Source organism: Accipiter gentilis, chromosome 7, assembly GCF_929443795.1.
Source record: "Accipiter gentilis chromosome 7, bAccGen1.1, whole genome shotgun sequence".
Classification (NCBI taxonomy): Eukaryota; Metazoa; Chordata; class Aves; order Accipitriformes; family Accipitridae; genus Astur; species Astur gentilis.
The window spans coordinates 6757548-6778034 of record NC_064886.1 but is presented as its reverse complement, the minus strand read 5'-3'; the positions used below and the strand labels follow the sequence as shown (position 1 = coordinate 6778034).

Genomic DNA, 20487 nt, shown 5'->3' with positions numbered 1-20487 from the left:
CCTCAGAGCACTGGCCCACACTCTCATCCCTGCCCCGGCCCCGCACAGCACAGAGGCTTCCTGAAAGACCGCGCTTTTCTGTCTCACCCAAGGTCTTGTCCGTGAATTTTAGGAAATCCGGGCACTTGCGGTCCAGCTCTCCTCATAGTTACACTTCTTCGCTTCTATTCAGGTTCGCTCATCATCTCAGATGCTGAAAATGACAGCTGATGAACACGTGCCCCCACAGCACTCTTGCATGTCACCTACCTCAACCTCTGCGAAAGCCCACTCGTTTTCTTTTGCTTTCTGCACTATGCCTCACCGCAGTGCCCTCCTTCATCTCCTGCCCTGGACGACTGACCAGCCAGTTTTGTACCTCGGCTACAGATCATTTTGGGGACTGCAGCCTCGGAGCCACATGCTCCATTGGCTTGTTGCAGGACCTCCGCCTCTGCTGCAAAGGTGGTTAGAATTGGCCAAGGCATCCCACTGCTACTAAGAGGAGACTGAGACAGGCACCAACAGCGTGAACACGAATGTCTTGTTTCCTCTGAAAACCAAACTCAGTAGAGGGGTGAAAAGGCTTTAATTTAAGCATTTCTACAGAAGCCACTGAACTTCCAAGATTTTGCAAAGCTTTGAGGCTGGGGAAGAGAAGAAAATGTTAACAGCCTTTCATTTAAAAAACGTTTTTTACTTTGCCTGATTCAAACGCCTTTTACAATTCACACTTTCAACAAAATTTCATGCAAGGAAAAGACAAACCAAGTCCTACTGTGCTACCATTGTAATCCCAAATGAACTAACTCACTGCAGCCAAGGGAACAAGAAAAAAAAATACGTTTTTTATGTCAACGTGTCAACAGACGTCTTGTTGGAACCATTAATTGTTAGGAAATGCTTTTGTGAAATACAGGAAACCTCTAAATCCGCTACTGAATAACTCAAAGTTCAGGGAAAGAAATTCAAGCTCAAAACTAGTGAAGCACTTGAGGATGGAGAGAGCTCCTGCTGGTTTCTGTGACTAAGATAAGGTAAGGCTGTGTTTTGTTTCTGTTAAGCTGGAAGATGCAGTCTGTGCTTAGTAAATGTCCTGGCTTACGCAGCTCCACCAGAAATGCTGGCTGATATTCTCATTCATGTCTTCATTGAGGAGGAGAGGCTAGCCAGAGGAAGCCTGCCTTGCCTTTCAGCTCCAGGTTGAATTTGTAAGAAACTTTCCTCCGGACTACATGGGGGTTGGCTGCAAAGGCTATTTTGGCAGCCAGCTGGGGTATGCAGGCTGCAGAGGAAACATTGTGTTGAGATCTGAGGGGGATGTGGCACAGTGGCAAGATTTGCTTGCTGGGGATTTTTTGCTTCCAGTCAGGGGAAGGAGAGCTGGATAAAGAGGAATGAAATCAGAAAAGCAAGCCTCCGGGAACTGCATTCAATATTTAAGAAGGATGTTACTGTTAATAGCATTAAACGCATACTAAGGTTAAGAAGGCTGAGAAGCCAAGCTTTGTCTAAGATTCTTGTGCAGTGCCTCTCACCTGTGCAGCGGCAAGAAGCATTGACAGTACTAGAAAGAGGCAGAAAACCCCAGAGTTTGCATTGGCAAAGGCAGGAGGTACTTGGTTTGGATTCATTACATTACTTCAGAGTTGTGCTGACTTCATCTGTTATAGTAATAGCACTCATCGGTAAGTGAAACCTTGGGGGAATGTGGGCAGGCTGTGAGGTTCATCTCCCGGAAGGGGAATAAAGTAGTAGTTGCACAAATATCCACTCTGAAATGCCAAGGGCACTGGAAACCCTTACAGAGCATCAACAACTTTTCTGTAACAGAGACATACAACTGCTAAATGATGGAAATGCTCACAGGAATTGCTAGAATGAGGATTTAGCAAGTTCTGTACAGCATTTTAGCACGATTTGTTTGGAATTTCATTCCATATCGTTTTTTGATGAGAAAGGAGTCACCAAGGGGGTAGAATGCTGTCTCCAGCTCTCACCATGATTTCCTGTAGTCAGTGCTCATTTACATATCAGGGAAGAGTAAGCTCTAGAAAGTGATGGACAGCTGACATCTGCTCTAGATCCAGCAGAATTGTCCATGCTGCCCCTTTCAGGGCCTACAGGGACAGCACAGCCTAGGAACCAAGTTCTTCCATGAATAACATTGCTACCACCCATTCTACATTTATTTTCCTCCTTCAAAGTATCAAAATACTCTTACAAACAATCATCCAAATCTTACCTGCTCCTCAAAGTGTCCTCAGGCTAATGGAAGCATTTTTTTCTGCTGCAGAGTGATCTGAGGTGGGTGGCAGAGGCCCTCCCAAAGTTCTGTAGCAGTTTGCTACATGGACTGCAATCGATGAGAGCCTAAAGATCAACAGGGCTGCAACCTACCTCGATTCACTGATTCCAAGTTCATTACGAGGAAACAGACATGGAGAACCACTGGCTACACAGGTGTTCTTGCCCCCACATACAGATGTTTCATACCTCAGCTCTGGGTGTGAAAGCGGTGGAATTCCCTCTGCTGAACTGTGCTTATTTGTCTCCACAAACTGATGGTTCTTCCTTTGCTGAGAAGGACAGTCAGCGTCTGGTTGTGCCTGCATATTATCTCCTTGACTTTGGGGCTTGGATCCGCTGGCTGTCTTTCAGGAATTGAATTTTGCAGAAAGAGGGAACACCTGGCCTTTATGCACAGACAGCCCAGAACTGAGAACAGGGTTGCGGTTGCAATGAAAGAGAGCTAAGTTAGCCCAAATGAGTTTGCCTTTAGCCGTGAATTAAGCAGGACAGTCGGTCTATTCCCACAGAAACAACCCTTGAAGCCTTTTCCAACCTGTTCCACCCCAGCTGCTCTTCCAAGAAGCCCGTGCTTGGCCTGACAGCTGTTTCATCTCTTCCCCAGCCCTCCTACCTACATATTGGCACAGGTTCAGACATGGAAATCGTCATCATCCATGCAACGGTCCCAGTCCCAGTGTGATCTGGGACAGGTTAACAGCAACCACCAAGACAGCTACCCTGAATCCATGGACATGTTACCCTAGAACTTTCTGAACTATCACTCTCTCCCTGCCCCAGACATCAGTTTGTTGTTTCTTCTGCAGTAGCAGGAGCGGGTGAATATTTGGGGATAACATTACAGACCAAGAAGGAGTGTGTTCTACGTTGATACGTTGATAGAACTTCATCTTCTTCCACAGGTGAAAAACGCAGGCTGATCATCTCTCCCACTCAACGTTTCTACGCTGCTCAGTGCTTTCACTTTCATTCTGGTAGATCAAGTATAGCTCTTCTGCAGTAAGAAAAAGCAGCATTTCAATACCAGGACAAACAGGATTTCTACACGCAGAACTGGCTTACACCCAGCACTGAACGATGGCACGCTAGAGGTTGCCCTTCCTGGAGCTCTCTTCTGTTCTCCCTGCCCTTCCCCAGCCCAGCATCAAGAGCCGTGAGGAATTCCTCACCAGGGTTTACTGAACTTGCAGCTCTAAACTCCCACAGCCAGCAAACGCAAGGCGGGGGAAAAACAAGCAAGTGGCTGCTACGGAGGTCACGGATTGAGGCATTATACGTTGATGGCATCGCCGGGATGATTAATTTCGCCCTGAAGCAACCAAAGAGCACGAACCGAACCGCTTATCCCACCCTCAGGCAGCTACAGGCGCAGGTCTCGCACCTCGGGACTCTGGAACAGGAGACACCCCCCCCCCCCCCCCCGCCCCGTCCTGACGCCGTTTAGCGCAGCGACCCCCGAGAACCGGCGGCACAGCAAAGCGCCTGCCCCCGCCGCAGCCGGGCCGGGCCGGGCCGGGCCGGGCCGCTCTGCTCTGCCAGCCGCGGCCGCCGGGGGGCGGAACGGCCGCCCCGGTGCTCGCAGCGCTGCGGAGGCACCGGGCTCTGCGGCGGGGCCGCCGGGAGCCGTGGGTGAGCGCCCGGCTGGGGCTGCTCGGCCCTACCGGGGGGGTGGGGGGGGCAGAGCTCCGCCGCTGGGGCCAGCATCCCCCCCCCCCCCCCCCCCCATACCCGGGGCAGCGGCGACCGGGAGCGCTGCCTGAGCGGCGGCGGCCGCCCTGGGCACGGGAGCGGGCAGGAGCGGAGGTACGCACCGGCCCGGGGTGGCGGGGGGCCGGCGGGGTCCCCTCTGCCCCCCCCCCCCCCCCCTACCCCGGCGCAGCGGGAGGGCAGGGCCCCGGGAGGCCGCTCCTTTCCGGTTCGCCCCGGGGACACGGATCTGCCGCGGACCACGGCGCTGGATGGGGCTCGGTGAACCGGTGACAGCGAGGCATCACGGCCGCGGAGCCGGCTCAGGTGCTTCGCACCGGTGGCATTTCACCCGGCGCCGCGGGCGAGGGTGCGCAGCGGCGAATGGAATTTGAACCCCCGGCGCACCCTCGGTCGGCGGAATCGGCCCACCAAGTCCCTGACCTTTTTGTACGCTCCGTACCCGTACCGAGCGCAGGCCGGCCTTTGCTCCCCCACCCCGAGGAGAGGAAGGCTCCGGTGCTCTCGCTGCGGGAGCAGGCAGGTACGGTGCGAGCCAGGTGGCCACACGCAAATCCGGCTGCCGTGCGAGCTGTGAGACAGCGGCAGGCTGAGGTGGAGCAGGAGGAGTTAGTCGGGCTGAGTCATGACTGGGTTCGCCCCCGTTGAGCCTGTCTTCCTCGTTGCCCGTGATCTGCAGACTGCTGACGTTCCGATTTCCCTCCTTTACTTTTTTTTTTTTGCTAGGGATGACCTCTAAGGATGCTTCAGGTGAAGCTCATAGTCACTGGAGATGACTTTGGCTATTGTCCTCGGAGAAACCAAGGCATCGTGGACTGTTTCCTGGCTGGTGCGGTATCTAACGTGTCCCTTCTAGTCAACGGAAGTGCTGCAGCAGATGCAGCCAAGCTGGCAAGGAGGTAAGCTACTTTCTTTAGCTCCTTTGTGGACAGCCTCCCCAGGCCATCCACGCAAAGCCAAGCCTGTAAAATCTAGTGTTTTGTAGCCCCAGTACAAACACTGTATCACAGCCCAGGCTGGTACAAGAAAACCGGATTCCAGGCATATTTACCAAGACGCTTCATAGTAAACCCAGTGACCTGCCAACTGTACCCATAATGGCTCTTTCTCTGCTGTTAGCCACTGCAGTGCACCTTTTTTTCCCCTTGGGATAGAATGCTACTTACACAACTTGACTAGGAGAGTTTGGGTTTGTTGGACTTTCTTTTCCCACACTTCCAAAAGATGCGCCATCAGAATGAAAGTCCACACTATATACCCAGAGCAAGCTGCTACCCCTAAAGCTATTAGACCCTAAAAGCACAAATCTTTAAATCTCATTTATTTTGATGCATTTCAGCCAGGCTGAACACAGGACCAGCCAGGTTCATTGAAGGATCAGGGAAAGGCGCGATTCTGCGAGGGCTAAGTTGTTAAGTCTGGGCAGCAGAAAACTTGTTTTTTCCACCTCAGAAACCTTTTTAAAAAGCACCTCAATATTTCTATTAATTCAAGGCTTGATAAATCCATTTGTAAAACCTGCATACATAAAGAGAGGGACGATACCTTGTACTTACCACCTTTACTCCTTCACAAACTTTTCAGAAAGGTTGCTGGCACACTTGTGGCTCTGTAAGAAATCAAGTGCTATGTGTCATTCTCATAGGCTAGCCCAGCAAATCCTTTAATAGGAAGCATTACTTGTATTTAGAAGGTAAAACCCAGCTAATGCATCGCTCCAGTGTAGGCAGGCACTTGGAAGCAGGAGTATGTTCTGAAAGAGAGAGCAGCAGGGTTCAGAAACAATTCAGGAAAGCAGAAAAGGAAAGGAGCTATACTGGTGCTAGAAGAACTGAGACCTTATGTTTCAAATAAAGCTGCTGCAGAGGGCAGTTGCATGAGAGTCACGCTGCCCTTGTTCTCCTTGAGCATCTCACCCCAGTTTGGCCGTGATTTTAGGGGTACTTGGAAATTGCTTGCAGCTTGTTCCTTTGATGTTGGGTGGTACAGAAAAGCCAGGGTGTGGTGTTAGTGGCAAGCTGGTCTTCTGTTGAAAAGGTTAGAGATTACACACAAACATTGTGAGAGGAACTGCCTCTGAGATGATAAGGGGAGAGGTGGAAGGACACAACACTGTTGAGATGCCTAAAATCCTGTTAGTAAATGAGACAAATGTAAAACAGAGATAAAGCCAGCACTTCTCTCAGACACAGAGGCACCATGAAACCCTTTAAGCCCCAATGCTCGGGTAATGTTGTCAGCTATTTTAGCAGTGGTCTTTAGCAGGCTTTTAAATATAGAATCCACCTGGCCTCATTTCCGTAGGCGGAAATTAGGCCATGCAATCAGAGGTTTAAAAAACATCTTTGAGTCCAGGTCATGACACTTGTGCTGACAGCCGGTATGGGTGTGAAACAACAGGTTGGAGGGCAGGTGACAGCAGAAGCTGCAACCTGCTGCTACAATTTCATTCTTTTGGGGAGGTAGTTTTGAATTGTAAATGTGAATGAAATGGATTTATATTTATTTCTGACAATATAAGCAGGGTGACTCTGGGAACATCTGTTCAGCACTGAAGATCAACAGCCCAGGTTCTGCAATTCCTCATTTGTGTAACTCTCTGCAGCTGTATTCAGCCTTACCCACACATGGGGGAAGCATTTGCAGGTTTGGGAAAAAGGGTTGGTCATGTTCTAATGCAAGCCCGACTTCAGGTGCTGCTAGTACACATGCACTTAATTGGCACCTATGCATGTAAATGAAATCTTGTGTCACCCTTAAGATGTTTGTTCCTCTGTTGCAGAGGTTCACGCAAACTCTTTTTAGACACAGATATCTAATAGGTCAGACTTACTAGAAATGTCATTAAGTCTTCCTCGTCATGTGGTGCAAAAATGGGAAAGTAGCACTGTTGCTTGACTGCCTGGCCACTGTTATTCCCTCTTCCCCCTGCTCTGTGTTGTCTCCCATCCCACTGTGAATATTGAGGCTTTGCAACATTTTGTGGTTTATGGGATGAAAGTCTGCCCTGTATTTTCTCCCCATGTTTGTATTCCCCCACAGACACTCAACTAAGCAAGTACAATATATACACACATGCATATGTGCTTAACTCCATAGCAGACATTTCAGCCTTGACCAGTGCGTGTAAGCGGGGAGACTGGATCTATCACCAGCTGAGATAAGACGTTTGAAGCAAGTAGCTTGCTCTTTCCTGCAGTGCATTCCAGTGTTGTGGGATTTGGTCTTTTGCACACATGGTGCCAGGTTTGTCAGAGTGCTGGACTGTTTCTATGGCTTGTGGAGATTATCTGGGTGGCTCTTGATTAACTGTCTGTGACATGGTTGCTCGTCACTGCAGGTCTTGGGCTCTCTCTCCTCACCTGGTTTTCAGTTAATTGGACACAGGCAAAGCTAATTAGTAACAAGACAACTTTTCTTGCACGGTAGTCCTCCTTAAGTACCTCATGCTGCTCTGCAACGTTAGGACTCAGCATCTTTCAGAAAGGAACACAGTTCCTCTGGAATTTCATTCTTCCCTTCATTTTCACAATAATTCTGTAGGCTGCTGGGTATACCATCTGTTGCCCTGTGTTTTGATTAGAAGCCTTGGCAGAAATTTGATGGTAGTCAGCAGATCTTTGTATCAGCTCTAACGCAAACTAATTGCAAAACAGCAGAACCAAACAGTAAATAATACACCTTTCCTGACATCGAGGTTCTTGATCTTGGGCTTTTCTCGTTCACTGTCACAACTGGGGTAAAAGAAGGGACCCACTCACTGCAAAAGAGAAGTTTCAGCAGAGGCCTGATTCATCACCAAATGACAAACCTATTGATAGCAACTGCTAGAGCAGTACGTAACCACAACAGCAGGTGGGAGAACAGACTTCCATTGTGTTTTTTGGTTTTTGTTTTTTTTTCAGTAACTCAAAACTTTTTTTTTTTTTTTTATGGGGCATAGATTGACTGCAACTTCCTGGTTATCCATATAATATAATCTTGATTTTCTACTTACCAAGCCTCACCTTGAAGTCAGCCAGTCTTCCTGGTGATTATTCCAGAGCCTTTCCCAGAGATTGGAAGGGTTATTTTGTTACCTGAAATTAGTAGGTCCCTTCATTTTTCCTTAGAAACATGGAGATAGCAGAAATAGAGAGACCTAAGATTGTTTGCTGCCATGTTTTCCCCCCTTTTATCAACCAGCTCAGTTGTCACTGAGTATTAGGACCCTTTTCCAGATAATTATATCTAAATACTTGATGAAGAGTCACATATTTTAGAACACAACCTCAGTCTTCCTGGTTTTTCTGCAGTTTAAATGCTGAACATCAGCTACACAAAAGCTGAAACCCCTACAACATCTGGGTACATTTAATAGGAGAATCTAACAAAACCACATTTAATTGCTGTCTGTGTTTTCACTTCCTTTCCCATCAACACTAATTGCAAAATGTGTGTGTAAATTGTGACTTAATTCTGACCCTCCCAGTCAACATCTGACTAATCTAGAAGTCTCTCATGCTTTCTCATCACCCTTTTATCTGACTGTTAATCACATAGCAGACAGTTCCACTGCTGAACTGTGTTTAGGTTAGGGGTGGGGCCCGATCTGAGGCTTTGAACTAGAATCTGAGATCATATTAACTTTACTGGCAACAGCACTTTTTGCTGATGTAAGGTCATGGACACAGGAGCTTCAGTTGATACAAAGATGTAATTAAAAGGAAAGTCATGTCCCTAAGCTATATTACAGTACCAGTTCTTAACACTGCAGAGGCTTTGGGGTGTTTCTTCCAGCAGAAATAAGTCCTTAGCAGTAATGGAGCAAGACAAGATGCTATTTGATGAAGGACAGATCTTACAGTTTGCTGAAGGGTGAAGGCGGGGGGGGGGGGGGGGGGGAAGTATGCAAATGCCAAAATGCAAAAACTAAGAGGTGTACTTTTTTGCACAAAGCACAGCCTTGCTTTGGCTTCAGGCACTTGGATGTTTACTGAAGCAGGATGTTTAGATACAGATATTTACATGAGGCTCTTAATTGTGTCACAACTGGGCTGACACCCGATGAAGCAGTAATTTACTGGATAAGGATACAAACAGGATGTTGAAGGTGAGATCTGTTTATCCATCAAGGAAAAGAGTAAGTGCCGTGCTTATGCCAGAGCATGCAGCCTTCAGCAAGACAACTGGGACTGTGCTCGGCACATCACGTAATTCCCGCAGCCACTGCAACTGCTCCCAGGAATGCAGGAACTGCAAAGGGTCCATGCTGTGGCCAGGCAGAACCCGGGGCACTGTTAGTCATCCACCAAGCTCAGAAATGTGCAAAGCTGGTGGGCTGTTTAAAGAGTGACTCAGTATAGTAACAGTCTCCAGGAACCCTTTACTGCTAAGGATGTGAGTGAACAGGGATTGCAGCTGCGCAAAAGCCCATTGCCTCAGCAGAGACATTTGTTCAGAGCGTTTGTGTGGCAAAACAAGCAACTACTTGAAAAGGAAGCATTTAGCTGATTCTATTTCCTCTCTCTATTTGATGACTGGGCTGGGCTTGCTGACTCAGAAATCTTTCCAGACTGAATTCCTTGTTACCCCTTGTAGCATTTGTTGTAAGGGTATCTCCTCCCCCCGCCACCTTTACAGGGCATGCTGAGCAGAGAACCACAGAGCCAGGCTGGCTTTAACAGCCAACTTTCTCTCAGTGGAAAGAGCTCACTAATGGATTGACTTTAGTGGCTGCAGAAGCTACCGGCCTGAACCTCTTCTCAACAAGCTCACAGACAGCCCAGTCCAATGCTCCTTATGCTATAGGAGTATACGCGTGGAGACACTGTCCATTGGCTTTATCAGGAGTGAACTGAACCCCTGTGCTAAATCCTGCTCTACATCTGTGCATTCTCCAGCACAGTGGAACAGACTTGCAAACACCTAGACATGGGCCTCTCCAAACAGATCGCAGAAGGGTCATTGCTGCTTAAAACAACCATCAAAATGAGTTTAGAGATACCAAGCAGATTCCTCAGCATCATTTTGTTTTGGCAACGCTGGCTGTTACTGCAGTGCTTTTACTGCAGAAACTAAACTGTTGCTTGAAGCTCAATGCCAATCATTTTATTTTGAATTTTGGGTGGAGCAATCAGCAGTTAGACTTGACTGGCAAATGTCCCATCTATAAAGGACTTGGGCAGAAGAGCGGGTATGAGGCCAACCCCACAACAGCTGAGCTCTGTTCCCAGTGTGGCATCACATGCTGTATAAGCTGCTTGAGCTGCTGGTCTCTGCATCAGTATTTCAGCCAATAAAATAGCAGATACTTTACAGTCTTTGAAAGATGTGGGTAACTATAAAGTATGTTTGTGTAGTAGAAACAATCATCTACCTTCTGAAAAAGGGGCCCTTCCAGGATATTCCCATAACTTGACTTTTCTCTCTGTCTCTTTTACAATACAGCATGCCTTGGCATTGTTCTTTGGTTGCAGAAGCTACATTTCAGTGGTGAGAGGCACTCAGGAGCAAAAGTCAGTCCAGTGTGTGTAGTAGTCAGTAGGAAAAAAGCCTGTTGTTTTCAGTCTTAAAGCCCAAGCCTCTGGTCAGGACAGAACATGACCGGAGCCCTGTCTCCCAAGGCACAGCCCAGCTAATTATTATAATGCTTTAAGTTTTACTCATGTTTTCATCTCATTGCACTTAGAACTTTAGATACTCATGCAGTGCGTGTCAGGACGGTTAGGAATAAACACCAGGCAGCAGGGCATTTGGTGCTGAATAGGAGCATCATTTGGCTCATTGCATCCAGAGGAAACACACATATTCTAGCTAGTAGCTAGCACCCTGCTGAGCCCACTGTGTTGTCCTCCTGCCCATATCCTTACAGCTTTCCCAGCATGGCTGCTTCTGTGCGTCTCCCACAGATGAATATTTCTGAACAAGTTTCTCCTGTGCTGTGCTTTGAGTTTTGGTTTCAGTCCCTGTACACTAGAGCCATTAAACACTAGCAGTTTCTCTTCAGATGCCTCAGCATGGACAGTCTGTCAAACCAGCCAGGACTAAGCCTAAGAGAAAACTATTAAGATATTCAGCTGGTGTTAGCCAAAGCTCTGAAACATGCTCTAACGTTACAGTCAGAGTCTCCCCTTACAGCGAGAACAAGGCCAGCTCTCTCTGCACTTCCACATTCTGCACATTCCCCTGGTTTCAGCTCAGGCAGAGGAGTGGCTCTAATGTTACGCAGTGCAGTGCCTGGCTCCTTGGTGTCCCACACCTGTTGGAGGGGCTTGCCTTTTCCTGGAAATAGCTTCCCTCCCAGCATTTGAGGCATTGCACAATTGGAGGTAGTTCATTCGATGCTCCTGGGAGACAACACTGAGAGGCTCAGCTGTTCATTTCTTGCCCTCCCACAACACATGAGAAGGAGAGCGCTCAACAAAAAAAGTCTTCCATCTGCTGATTCATGGTAACACATGAATCCTTTTTCTTGCAGACAGCAGTGGCTGTGGTACAAATAATGCTATCAGCTGATGCAGTCAGTGCTTCCCAGAGACGTGATAAAGAATCTGGGGTGGACTTCTAAAAAAAACCCCAAATTAACCACAGGCTTGCTCTCTGCCTTTGGGCTCATGCAGGGTACACAGCAGGTCACAGGATGGAGGGGAAGGCCTCCTGCCACAGCACCCCTTCTACACTGCCTCCTGCCCTGCCATCAGCTGCCTGCTTAAGGGCCCCCCACTCCCAATGACAGCATCTTCCAGTTCTTGTATTAGCAAGGAGTGAGTGTGCACGTCATGGGCTCAGGGCCCATGTAGGAAAACAAGATGAACATTTATTGTCAATTATACAATCAGGCCCTGCTGCAGAGAAATCACCAAATCAGAAAAGCCAGAGAGGACCTTTCTCTCTGTGAGCTGTTTTGCTCCATTAAGCAAACATTCAAGCTCCCTAAGTACACAGTGGACTGCAAAGACATGGACTCATTTTGTTTCACAGAGCTGTCCATACAACTTGACTCATAACATATATGTCTTTGAGAAGGAGCAGCATCTAGCAACAGACTACACCATCCGCCTGGAAGCACAAGACATGGAAGAGCCAGGAAAAGAGACTTTCAGTCCTGCAAGGGTCAAAGCCTTAGGACCTAAAGGAGCTATAAATGACTTTGACTTGGTCCAATCCATCTACAATCCTTCTGGTGCTTCACTAGTCACCTTCAGGGCAGCAGACAGAAGGGGAAGATCAGGTTTTTTTCCCACTTTGCCTAAATGGAGATTGCTTTTGGTTTCCCCCTTGTGGTACAAGGGCTGTAACAGGGACAGATCATGCCCAGTTTTAGCAGCTCTATGCAGAAGTTCCAGGAAGAATTTAAAGCATCACAGACTTGTTGCCTTGAAATTAACTCTGCACCATGACTCAGACTGGCAGCACAGAAGGAACATTGCAGTTCTGTCATTTACTTACTGTGTCAGCCAGAGGCCAGGAGTTGTCTTCGAAAAAGTTTCAAAGCATCATTTTGGCCACTGATTCTGAGGATTTCCAGAAGTGCTAATGAAACTCAGCACAAATCTGAGCACTCACAGGTCCTGTTTTTATTGTATAGGGGAATCCACAGCACAAATGAAGAAGGAAACACCAACACTCTGCAAAGCCCTGTGGCTGAGAGTGCTCTGCAGATACACTAGCTCCATAGTTCCATTTAATTTCTTTTTTCTTTTCCTTTTTTCCCCCTTTTCTTTTTAATGTTGCAGAGTGCAACTAGTTAATACATTGTACCCTTGTGATTCCTTAGCAAGGCTCTGCACTTAGACTGCCAATCTCCCTGCAGTAATCCGTTGTTTGTGCCAGAGAGATGCTACTTTGTACAGCTTAGCCTTGTCTGCCAGTGAGTGATCATCTGCACCAGTACACAGAAATCTGGCCACTGGGCTATTTCAGCTGCAGCCTCTTGGACCAGGAAACTCTTAAACTCAGACAGCATTTACACTTGTAGCCTATGCTGTTGCCGTAACAGCTGCCTTGGGCACTGTTTATATGTGACTGGCTTCTACTTAAGGGCAGCTTTGGAAGTTGTCAAGCAAAACTCAAACATCTCATAAATGTAGTATCTTTAATAGGGTGAACAACTCAAGGGAATACCTAGCAAGGGCCAATAAATTGCTTTAGAAAAGGGTTGCAAGGTCCAGATTTTTTGTCACTAGTAACTGCAGGGCAGTTAGTAGTAGCATACAATTATAGCATTTTGTGCAGTTACAGCATTTTAATGCAGTTATAGCATTTAGCCTGAGATACCTTGTGGCTGCTCTCTCCACGAGTCAGGGTGGGAAGAGTTGGGGGAGTCTCACAGACCGGCCCTTGGCAGACTGCACAGGGTTGCTATTACCTGGAGATATTCTGCTCTGGTTAGTGTTGTTCTGTGTTCCTTTCTAGAAAAGCAGGAATACAAAGATGTACTCCACTGAGTACAACACCACTTTTTAGATCAGTCCAGATCTTTCACCGAAATCTCCCCCTTTGGCCACAGTAAGGAAGGTAGAGGTGCAAAGCTTAACAGGCATTTCATTTCTGTTACAGATACAACATCCCAATAGGCCTGCATGCCAACCTCTCCGAGGGCTCTCCTGTATGTGAGGTGCTCAAGACAAACTCTTCTCTGCTCAACCAAGATGGATTCTTCCATGGGAAAATGGGATTCAGAACAGCTCTATCAAAAGGTCTCCTGAATATGTCAGAGGTAGGAGAAAGTCAGATACAACCATGCAATTTGCTTTCCTGATAGAGATCAGCTTGCACTTATCCCAGCACATAACAGCTGAAGATCTTTCCCAGGTCCCAGCTGTGACTAAGCTTAGAGATGAACCTTGACTGTGTTGCCTGGGCAGCTGGGCCTGGCATTCTGGGTCCCAGGCCTAGCTCTGCCAAAGGCTCTGCAGCCTCTGAGAACTCATCCCTCCCTGCTTCAGTGCCTGCGTACACTAATGTCCTGTTAAATACTTATCTGAGGGGGCAGAAGAGGCATTGGAACGGATATTTACAAAAACCCTAGAGATCAGTAAAGGGAAAATGCCAGAGAAGTGCTAAACAGGCAGTAGACTTTTCATCACCTTGTGAGAGGCTTTTGTTGTCTAGAGAGATGGCTGGTTTTGTCCCATGAGTAAGGATGAATGTGTTCAGGTGATCAAAACTGCCTATGGGATATGAGCACCCATTTCCCCATTCATTTTAAAGGGAAATGGGTATTCAAACAGCCTATGTATTTTAGAAAATCCCACTATCAGCACCATCCACATAAAGATTCCCATGCCTAAGAGAGGTTCTAGGCAACCCAGCGGCATCGCATGTCCATTTTATACATCATAGCACTTTGTGCCTCCCAGAACCAAACCCCGAGTATGGGCCAGCAAGGTCTCCAGCAGCCCCCTTGTGCTCTCCTCATCTCAGCCTGCTGACAGGTTTTGCTCTGACTCTTCTCTGCTGTGCAGGTGAAGCAGGAGCTGAAGGCCCAGGTGGAGCTGTTCCATGAGCTGACAGGTCACCTACCTCCTCACATGGATGGGCACCAGCACATCCACGTCCTCCCAGGTAAGAAGGGAGTCCTCTTCTTCCCAGCGCCGAGCAGGTGAGAGAGTCGGAGAGTCAGCTCAGAAGGGACTGACTCCCCTTGCCACAGCTCGCTGTTTGGGCAATAAACCTCACCTTAAGATACTTGCTCTACAATTGCAGTGTGAATGTTCCCACCTGGGCCCTTGGGAGACAGTCCTGCCCCGGGCCCAAATTAGCTGCTTGGTGACCTAGGCCTTCCCATAGCAGCACAAGGGGATTAATGGCACAAATGGCTCAGGTTATACCTTTTCCTCCAAGGACTGATAATTCACCTCAGCGTCCTAATTCCATGCTCCCACCCACGTTGAAAGAGGCAGACCAGGGCCAACAGCAGACTGGCCAGTTTAAACTGGAATGCTTGAGTTTGCAAAAGCTGTTAGCTCCTTTGGGTGCTGCTCCAAGAACTCCATCCTGTCAGTTGTGTTTCTGCACCAATCTCTGCAGGCCTCAGCATGCTTTACAGAGATGAGCAAGTATCTTTAGTCCCTGTTTTGCAAATAAGGTCACTGTGGTACAGAAATGGAAAACTGAGTGAGCAAAAAAAAATCTGGATTGCCCCACTCCAGTACTCAGCTGCCTCAGATGACATTGCTTTTGGCAATTTACCCTCACAACAAGTCTGGCTGTGCGGGGACTTGATGAAGAACCTGTTCCTGACAGAGCAGTCACCTCTAGTGCACTCTAGGACCAGAGTCACTAACTTAGAAGGGGTTGCTGGACTAAATGCTCAGTGCTGGAGGGATGACAAGGCACCTTATAGCAGATGTTGAGGGAGTAATGTTTCCAGTACAGAAGGGGACTCCCATCCAGATGGGGGAAACCATTTCAGCAGAAGATAAACCAAATGGGATTATATTTTATTAAACATGGAAAGACGTCTCTGTGCTAACAGCTTGCAGGGGACATGATGAGCTGGGTATCTAATTCGTGACTATAGTGTCTCTGTTTTTACTTACAGAAGTCAGACACGTATTTGCAGAGGTGTTAGAGGAATATGGGATTAAGTACACACGTGTCCCAATAGAGCCAGGCCTTCATAACTGTGACTGGATTCCACCATCCCTGATGGACTTTTATCTGGGAGTAGAAGAAGATTCTTTTAACACCGTGGATGTGTTTACAAGGCATGGAATAAGGTAAGACAGGCATTACTCATCCTTTTTTTAGTAAAGCTTTAGATCTTATCAGTTCCTGATAGCATCTTTTCAGAATGGAACACCACCTTTCTCTTTCCACTTTGGGGCTTACAAGAAGGTTCAGGAGGAGTACAAAAGTGCTGGGGGCAATATGGCTTAGTAAGAAGTTTTGCTTGAACAGAGATGACTCACTTCTTACCTGAAAGGGGTTGTTCTTTTAGGGTATGTTTCTCAGCCTTTCTAGTGAAGCTGCACTAGCCTGGCATCTGGGACAGGAGGAGGCTGAAGTGCTGTATCAACACTGGAATTTTAGAAGTATGATCTAGGGAAAGTTTTCAAGAAATAACTTTTCATCTTCCTGGAACAGTGGAGAAAGGGTTTTATGTAGCAGGGAAGAGACTAATTAGAAACAAGCGCTTGTTAAGGGGAGGCATGAAGCTCAGCTTGCAGTGCCACAGCAGGTGACCACTGCTCTAAGCAATCTTGTCAGTGTTCTGCATCTCAGGGGTCAAACCCAAAAAGCTCAACCCTTCCCCCAATAACATACTTTTCTTAAAGGCTTAGACATGTTTTATGGATTAAAGACATTTCATTTGAGACCCTTGCAGTCACCTGTCCTTTGGGGCAAATTTCATTACTTTCTCAATGTACTGAAAAAGAAGTTCTTGGTGTTTTGTTTTTTTTTTTTTAATCAATTGTTCTGAATGCTTGCAGCAGACTGGCATTTCACCATGCTCTTTCCAGCCAAAGCACACGGACTCTACTCAAACAGCCCATATTTAAGGGAGAGAAGGGCACAGCAACTCACAGAGCAGTCCATCAGGAGACAGTAACCCTCCCTTTAGAGCAGTTTCACAACAGGGGCAGTGCAGGGGAGTTTAGTGTAAACCTCGCATGCTCCAGGGCTCCCCGTGCTACCGAAGGGGCAGGGGTGGTGTTGGTCTACCTCTGAGAAGCTGCTGCTCCGGTGATCCACTTCTCCAGAGGTGCAAGGAGGAACTCGTGGGGCTGCTCCAGCTGTGGCCACCCCTGCTTGGGCACATACCATGCTCCCACCTCGTCTCCTGGTGTTGGGGGAGGTGAGGAGGGACAAATGCTTACAAAATAAACACGTAACATGAGGAAACCCAGGAAAATAAGAAGAGTGCAGTCAGCTGAAGTCACAGGGAACCCAACTCTGCAACTCAATTTCAGCATCTGTGTGCAAAGAGGTACCACACTGAACCCCTGGAGGTCAGTTTATGACACTGGAGAGCGCAAGACTGTGCTTACCACATAGCAATGAGGCATTACCAAGTTTAGTCAGTTTACAGTTTAAAAAAGTTCAACTTTTCTTCTAAGTCCTGCAAACTCTCCTCAAGAAGAGCTGAATGTTCAGCTGGGCTCTTCCTTGATTGTGCAGGTAAAGACTCCAGCCTTGGTTTCTTCCAAAAACTTTCTCATTCTGCCCTCGCATACACTTGCACAGCCCTCCTGGGCTTGTATGTGCGACACTAGAAGACCTGAAGTGTGTGGCCAGACTTGAACAAAGAATTGTGTTGAAACTACGTAAGAAACCTCCTCTAGCTGGTGTCCTCTGAGCTGTGTGGTCTTTAGCAGTAACATTTTGTCCAGTGTTTTGCCTTTATTATGGCTCTTCGATACATTCTAGCAGGATGCTTTGTTAGCGGGGTGGTTTTCCATTTTATTTCAGTCACTTTTTTTGTTTCCACTTAGCCAAAGGTTATTATCTAGAGATGGTTATTATTCAGGTTTTAATAGGCATAGCAATGGTATCTTATTTTGATAGCGTGGCATTTCTCAGTTTAGTTCTGCTCTTCCCTTTCATGCCAACAAAGGGCACCTGTAAGCTCACAAATGCCAGACAACCTTGTGCTGTGACAGTACACGTAAATACAGTAATAGCAGCAGTACTGGGGCTTTGCTGGGACTTTCTGTCAGAGTGAAGGACTGCTGCTTTAAATAGTATCCTGGTTTCAATAGTGAAAGAAGCAGCATTAATGGCTTGTAGTTCTGGTTTTACTTTTGTTTTAGAGTTAAAAGTCCTAAACCCCCTCCCCCATTTTCTATCTTAATTTTTACGTAAATTTTGATTCCTAATCCACTGTATGTAAGACACTCTTTCCTAACTACCTCGTTGGCTTTAATATCAGTGTTCCTTCCTCTGGCCACAGATGGCCAGACATTTACATAGGTTTGAGCACCATGGGCAAGAACATGTCTGTCAGTAACATCTGGAACGCCATCGACACTGCCATTGTGGAGTTCACGTCCAAGGCATCCTTACCCGCACAACCGACACCACAGAGCAGGACAGTAACGATTGAGCTGATGGTGCATCCAGGGTACCCAAGTGTCCCACCCGTCGGCGGCTGTGGGGATGGACCAGACGATTTCTCACAGTCCTGGGAGCGCCTCCATGAACTCCAGACGTTAATTAAGGCAGAGCTGCAGAGCCATTACAAAACCAGGAACATCCAGCTTTGTTCATTCAAAGATCTTTAGGTAAGCAAGCACACACACATACATACATCTATCCATACTCTGAAGATGGGCAGTTGCTAATGTCCCAAGAAGCCAGACCACTGTTACCAGTGTAATACCTCCTGGTACAGCTGACAGGGGCTGCAAACAGCCTGGGAACAGCATTAGGGTGTCCATGGAAGAGCAAGACCCTGCGAACAGCTACAGGCAGTACTCCAGAGCCCTGACTGGCAGTTTTTAGGCCACAGCATCAGCTCTGAACGTGACAAACCTCGTGTCACCCACTTATGCACTGTTCCAGCGCAGCAGGCAGCCAAGGCCCAGCCCTCCTCCCAGGGCTCAGTCCCTGCCAACGTGATAGTGAGCAGCATGGAAACACGGGCTGCTGGGAGGGTTCTGATCATTTCTCTTTTTGGACTTACCTGCAAAAAAAGAAACGTGCTGGGGAGCAAGCGCTGTTTTGGAGCAACCGCTTGGTGTTGCCCACAGGAGGCCTGGCAACCTTCAGCATTTGGTTTTCTTAAAGCACTCCATTGTGGTCCCTTCCCCTCCACTCGTACCTGCCCATCGGAGGTGAGGGGTACGTTACCTTCAGAGCATTTCTCTGATCAGAGCAGTGGGATTACAGGTTTTGCACAGTGGTGCCTGCAGCCAGATTCCATGTATGGCCTCAGCCAGCAGTAATTATGGCTCTTCCTCTTTATGTTGCCTCTTGGCACTGAGCCACCATAGGAAAGTAACATCAGCCACAGCCCTTTCAGAGAGGCTTTTCTTTCTTTTTTTTTTTTTTTTTTTTTTTTTTTTGGATGACATTGCAAGACCAGCAACTGTTGACCCATCTGCTATTTCAGTAACTGCTGCATATGAGAGCTCACCAGCAACTGTTCCTGCACTGCCCACTGCCTCTCATGAAAAATGCATGGGATGGCCGCGTACCAACTACGAGCAACTCATCAAGTGGAGAAGGTCCTTGTATTTGTCCATTTTTATTCCTGTCATGAAAGCATTCGATCTTCAACAAGCCCTAGTAATACTGGTATGTTTAACTGCATTCTTAACTGTAGCCCTGTCACTCACATATAACTTTCACACAGGAAAAAAATATTTTAGATTGTTTATGCTCATTTTCTGTGCAAAAGTGATCTATTTAACGTAATCATTTCTGGGTTTTTTTTAATAATATTAAAAATGTCAAGATGATCATCATTCTTTTAAGTGAAAAATAAACTCAGGCCTTTTTCTACTGTAATTCTTCAGGAGGCTTTTGGTTTTAGTTATAGCTGGAGAGCAAAATGAACACACTCACCTATCTGCTCCTGCTGCGTCTGCCTGCAGAGTGCTGAAAGGACGTCTCTTTCTGTCGTTAACGGGAACTGCCTGACCTTCCCTATAAAACATCTCTTCTGTACAAACATGAAAAACAACATCAAGGGCACTTCAGAAAATATTTTTCCAGGTTCCTTCCTAAATTAATTTGACAAGTTTGTTTTTAAAAAACCCCATCCACTGTACTGTGCAAGTGCCCCACCACACAGCCGATCAGATGAGAGCAGCAGTTACCTTTTGGAATGACTCGATTTCTGAAGCTTGTCCCATCGGTGTTTGACGGCAAAGTTCCTGCTTTGTGATAGCAGAGAATAAAAACACCCGGGAGATACTAGACCTGCAGAGAACAGCTGAAGTTCCAGAGCACAGTTAGACCCGTGAGTGCCATCTAGTGACTGATGGTATTTTATTCACATGCAGGGATAAACCCGACGGCAACACCGGTTACTTAATAGCAGATCTCAGCTTTTTAGGTAACATGACCATATTTTGATGGATATTTTTTAACCTTATTTTTAACATTTAAATTGCTCCATATTCTAACCGATTAATTTTCTCTGATCACAACCATCAGGACATTACACACGTGCTGACTGTTGTATGCATTTTCTGCTAGCCGAACACTGAAAACACGACAGGCAGTCTTACCTGAGTTAGTTCTGTATTGCGAACAAAAAAGTATTTTTCAAATTCCATATTTTTAAATGGACAGCATTAGCCCCCCAATTTGCTTTTAAATGCAAGGCAGTTTTAAATGGAGAAACAAATCAAGAACTACTAAAAGACTTCTAAATAGGGAACCCTTCAATTGCATAAAACGTATGGAGATACGGGAGGAAGTTTCTCAGTGGTTCTATGAAAGCTTTAAAGACAACACTGAGTTCAAATTAAAAGCACGCTCAGACTGCTACCTATGAATGTCATTGTAGCAGGATACTTAAGAAGTCTAACCCCCAAATCTCTCTGAAAATAAGAC

The 20487-nt window shown here is 46.9% G+C and overlaps 1 protein-coding gene across 6 annotated transcripts; it reads left to right on the top strand.

The window, feature by feature from the left end:
• The first annotated feature begins 3581 nt into the window (after positions 1 to 3581).
• YDJC (YdjC chitooligosaccharide deacetylase homolog) lies at positions 3582 to 20487 on the top strand. 6 transcript variants are annotated; one of them, XM_049804523.1, is made up of 7 exons: positions 3582 to 3661; positions 4723 to 4895; positions 13537 to 13696; positions 14445 to 14544; positions 15524 to 15701; positions 17876 to 18206; positions 19037 to 20487. In XM_049804523.1, exons 2-6 carry the CDS (start codon positions 4738 to 4740, stop codon positions 18204 to 18206), a joined length of 927 nt encoding a protein of 308 aa, XP_049660480.1. In that variant the 5' UTR covers positions 3582 to 3661; positions 4723 to 4737; the 3' UTR covers positions 19037 to 20487. The 6 variants fall into 6 exon arrangements, with proteins under 6 accessions (XP_049660480.1, XP_049660484.1, XP_049660485.1 ...); XM_049804527.1 differs by having other exon boundaries at positions 19005 to 20487; XM_049804528.1 differs by lacking the exon at positions 3582 to 3661 and adding an exon at positions 3897 to 3918.

What these genes read in the sequence shown, in the direction of transcription:
- YDJC (XM_049804523.1), top strand. Translation starts at nt 4,738, where the DNA reads ATGCTTCAGGTGAAGCTCATAGTCACTGGAGATGACTTTGGCTATTGT. An exon ending in GTCTCCTGAATATGTCAGAG is followed by an intron (nt 13,697 to 14,444) that starts GTAGGAGAAAGT and finishes TCTGCTGTGCAG; the next exon opens with GTGAAGCAGGAGCTGAAGGC. An exon ending in TTTACAAGGCATGGAATAAG is followed by an intron (nt 15,702 to 17,875) that starts GTAAGACAGGCA and finishes CTCTGGCCACAG; the next exon opens with ATGGCCAGACATTTACATAG.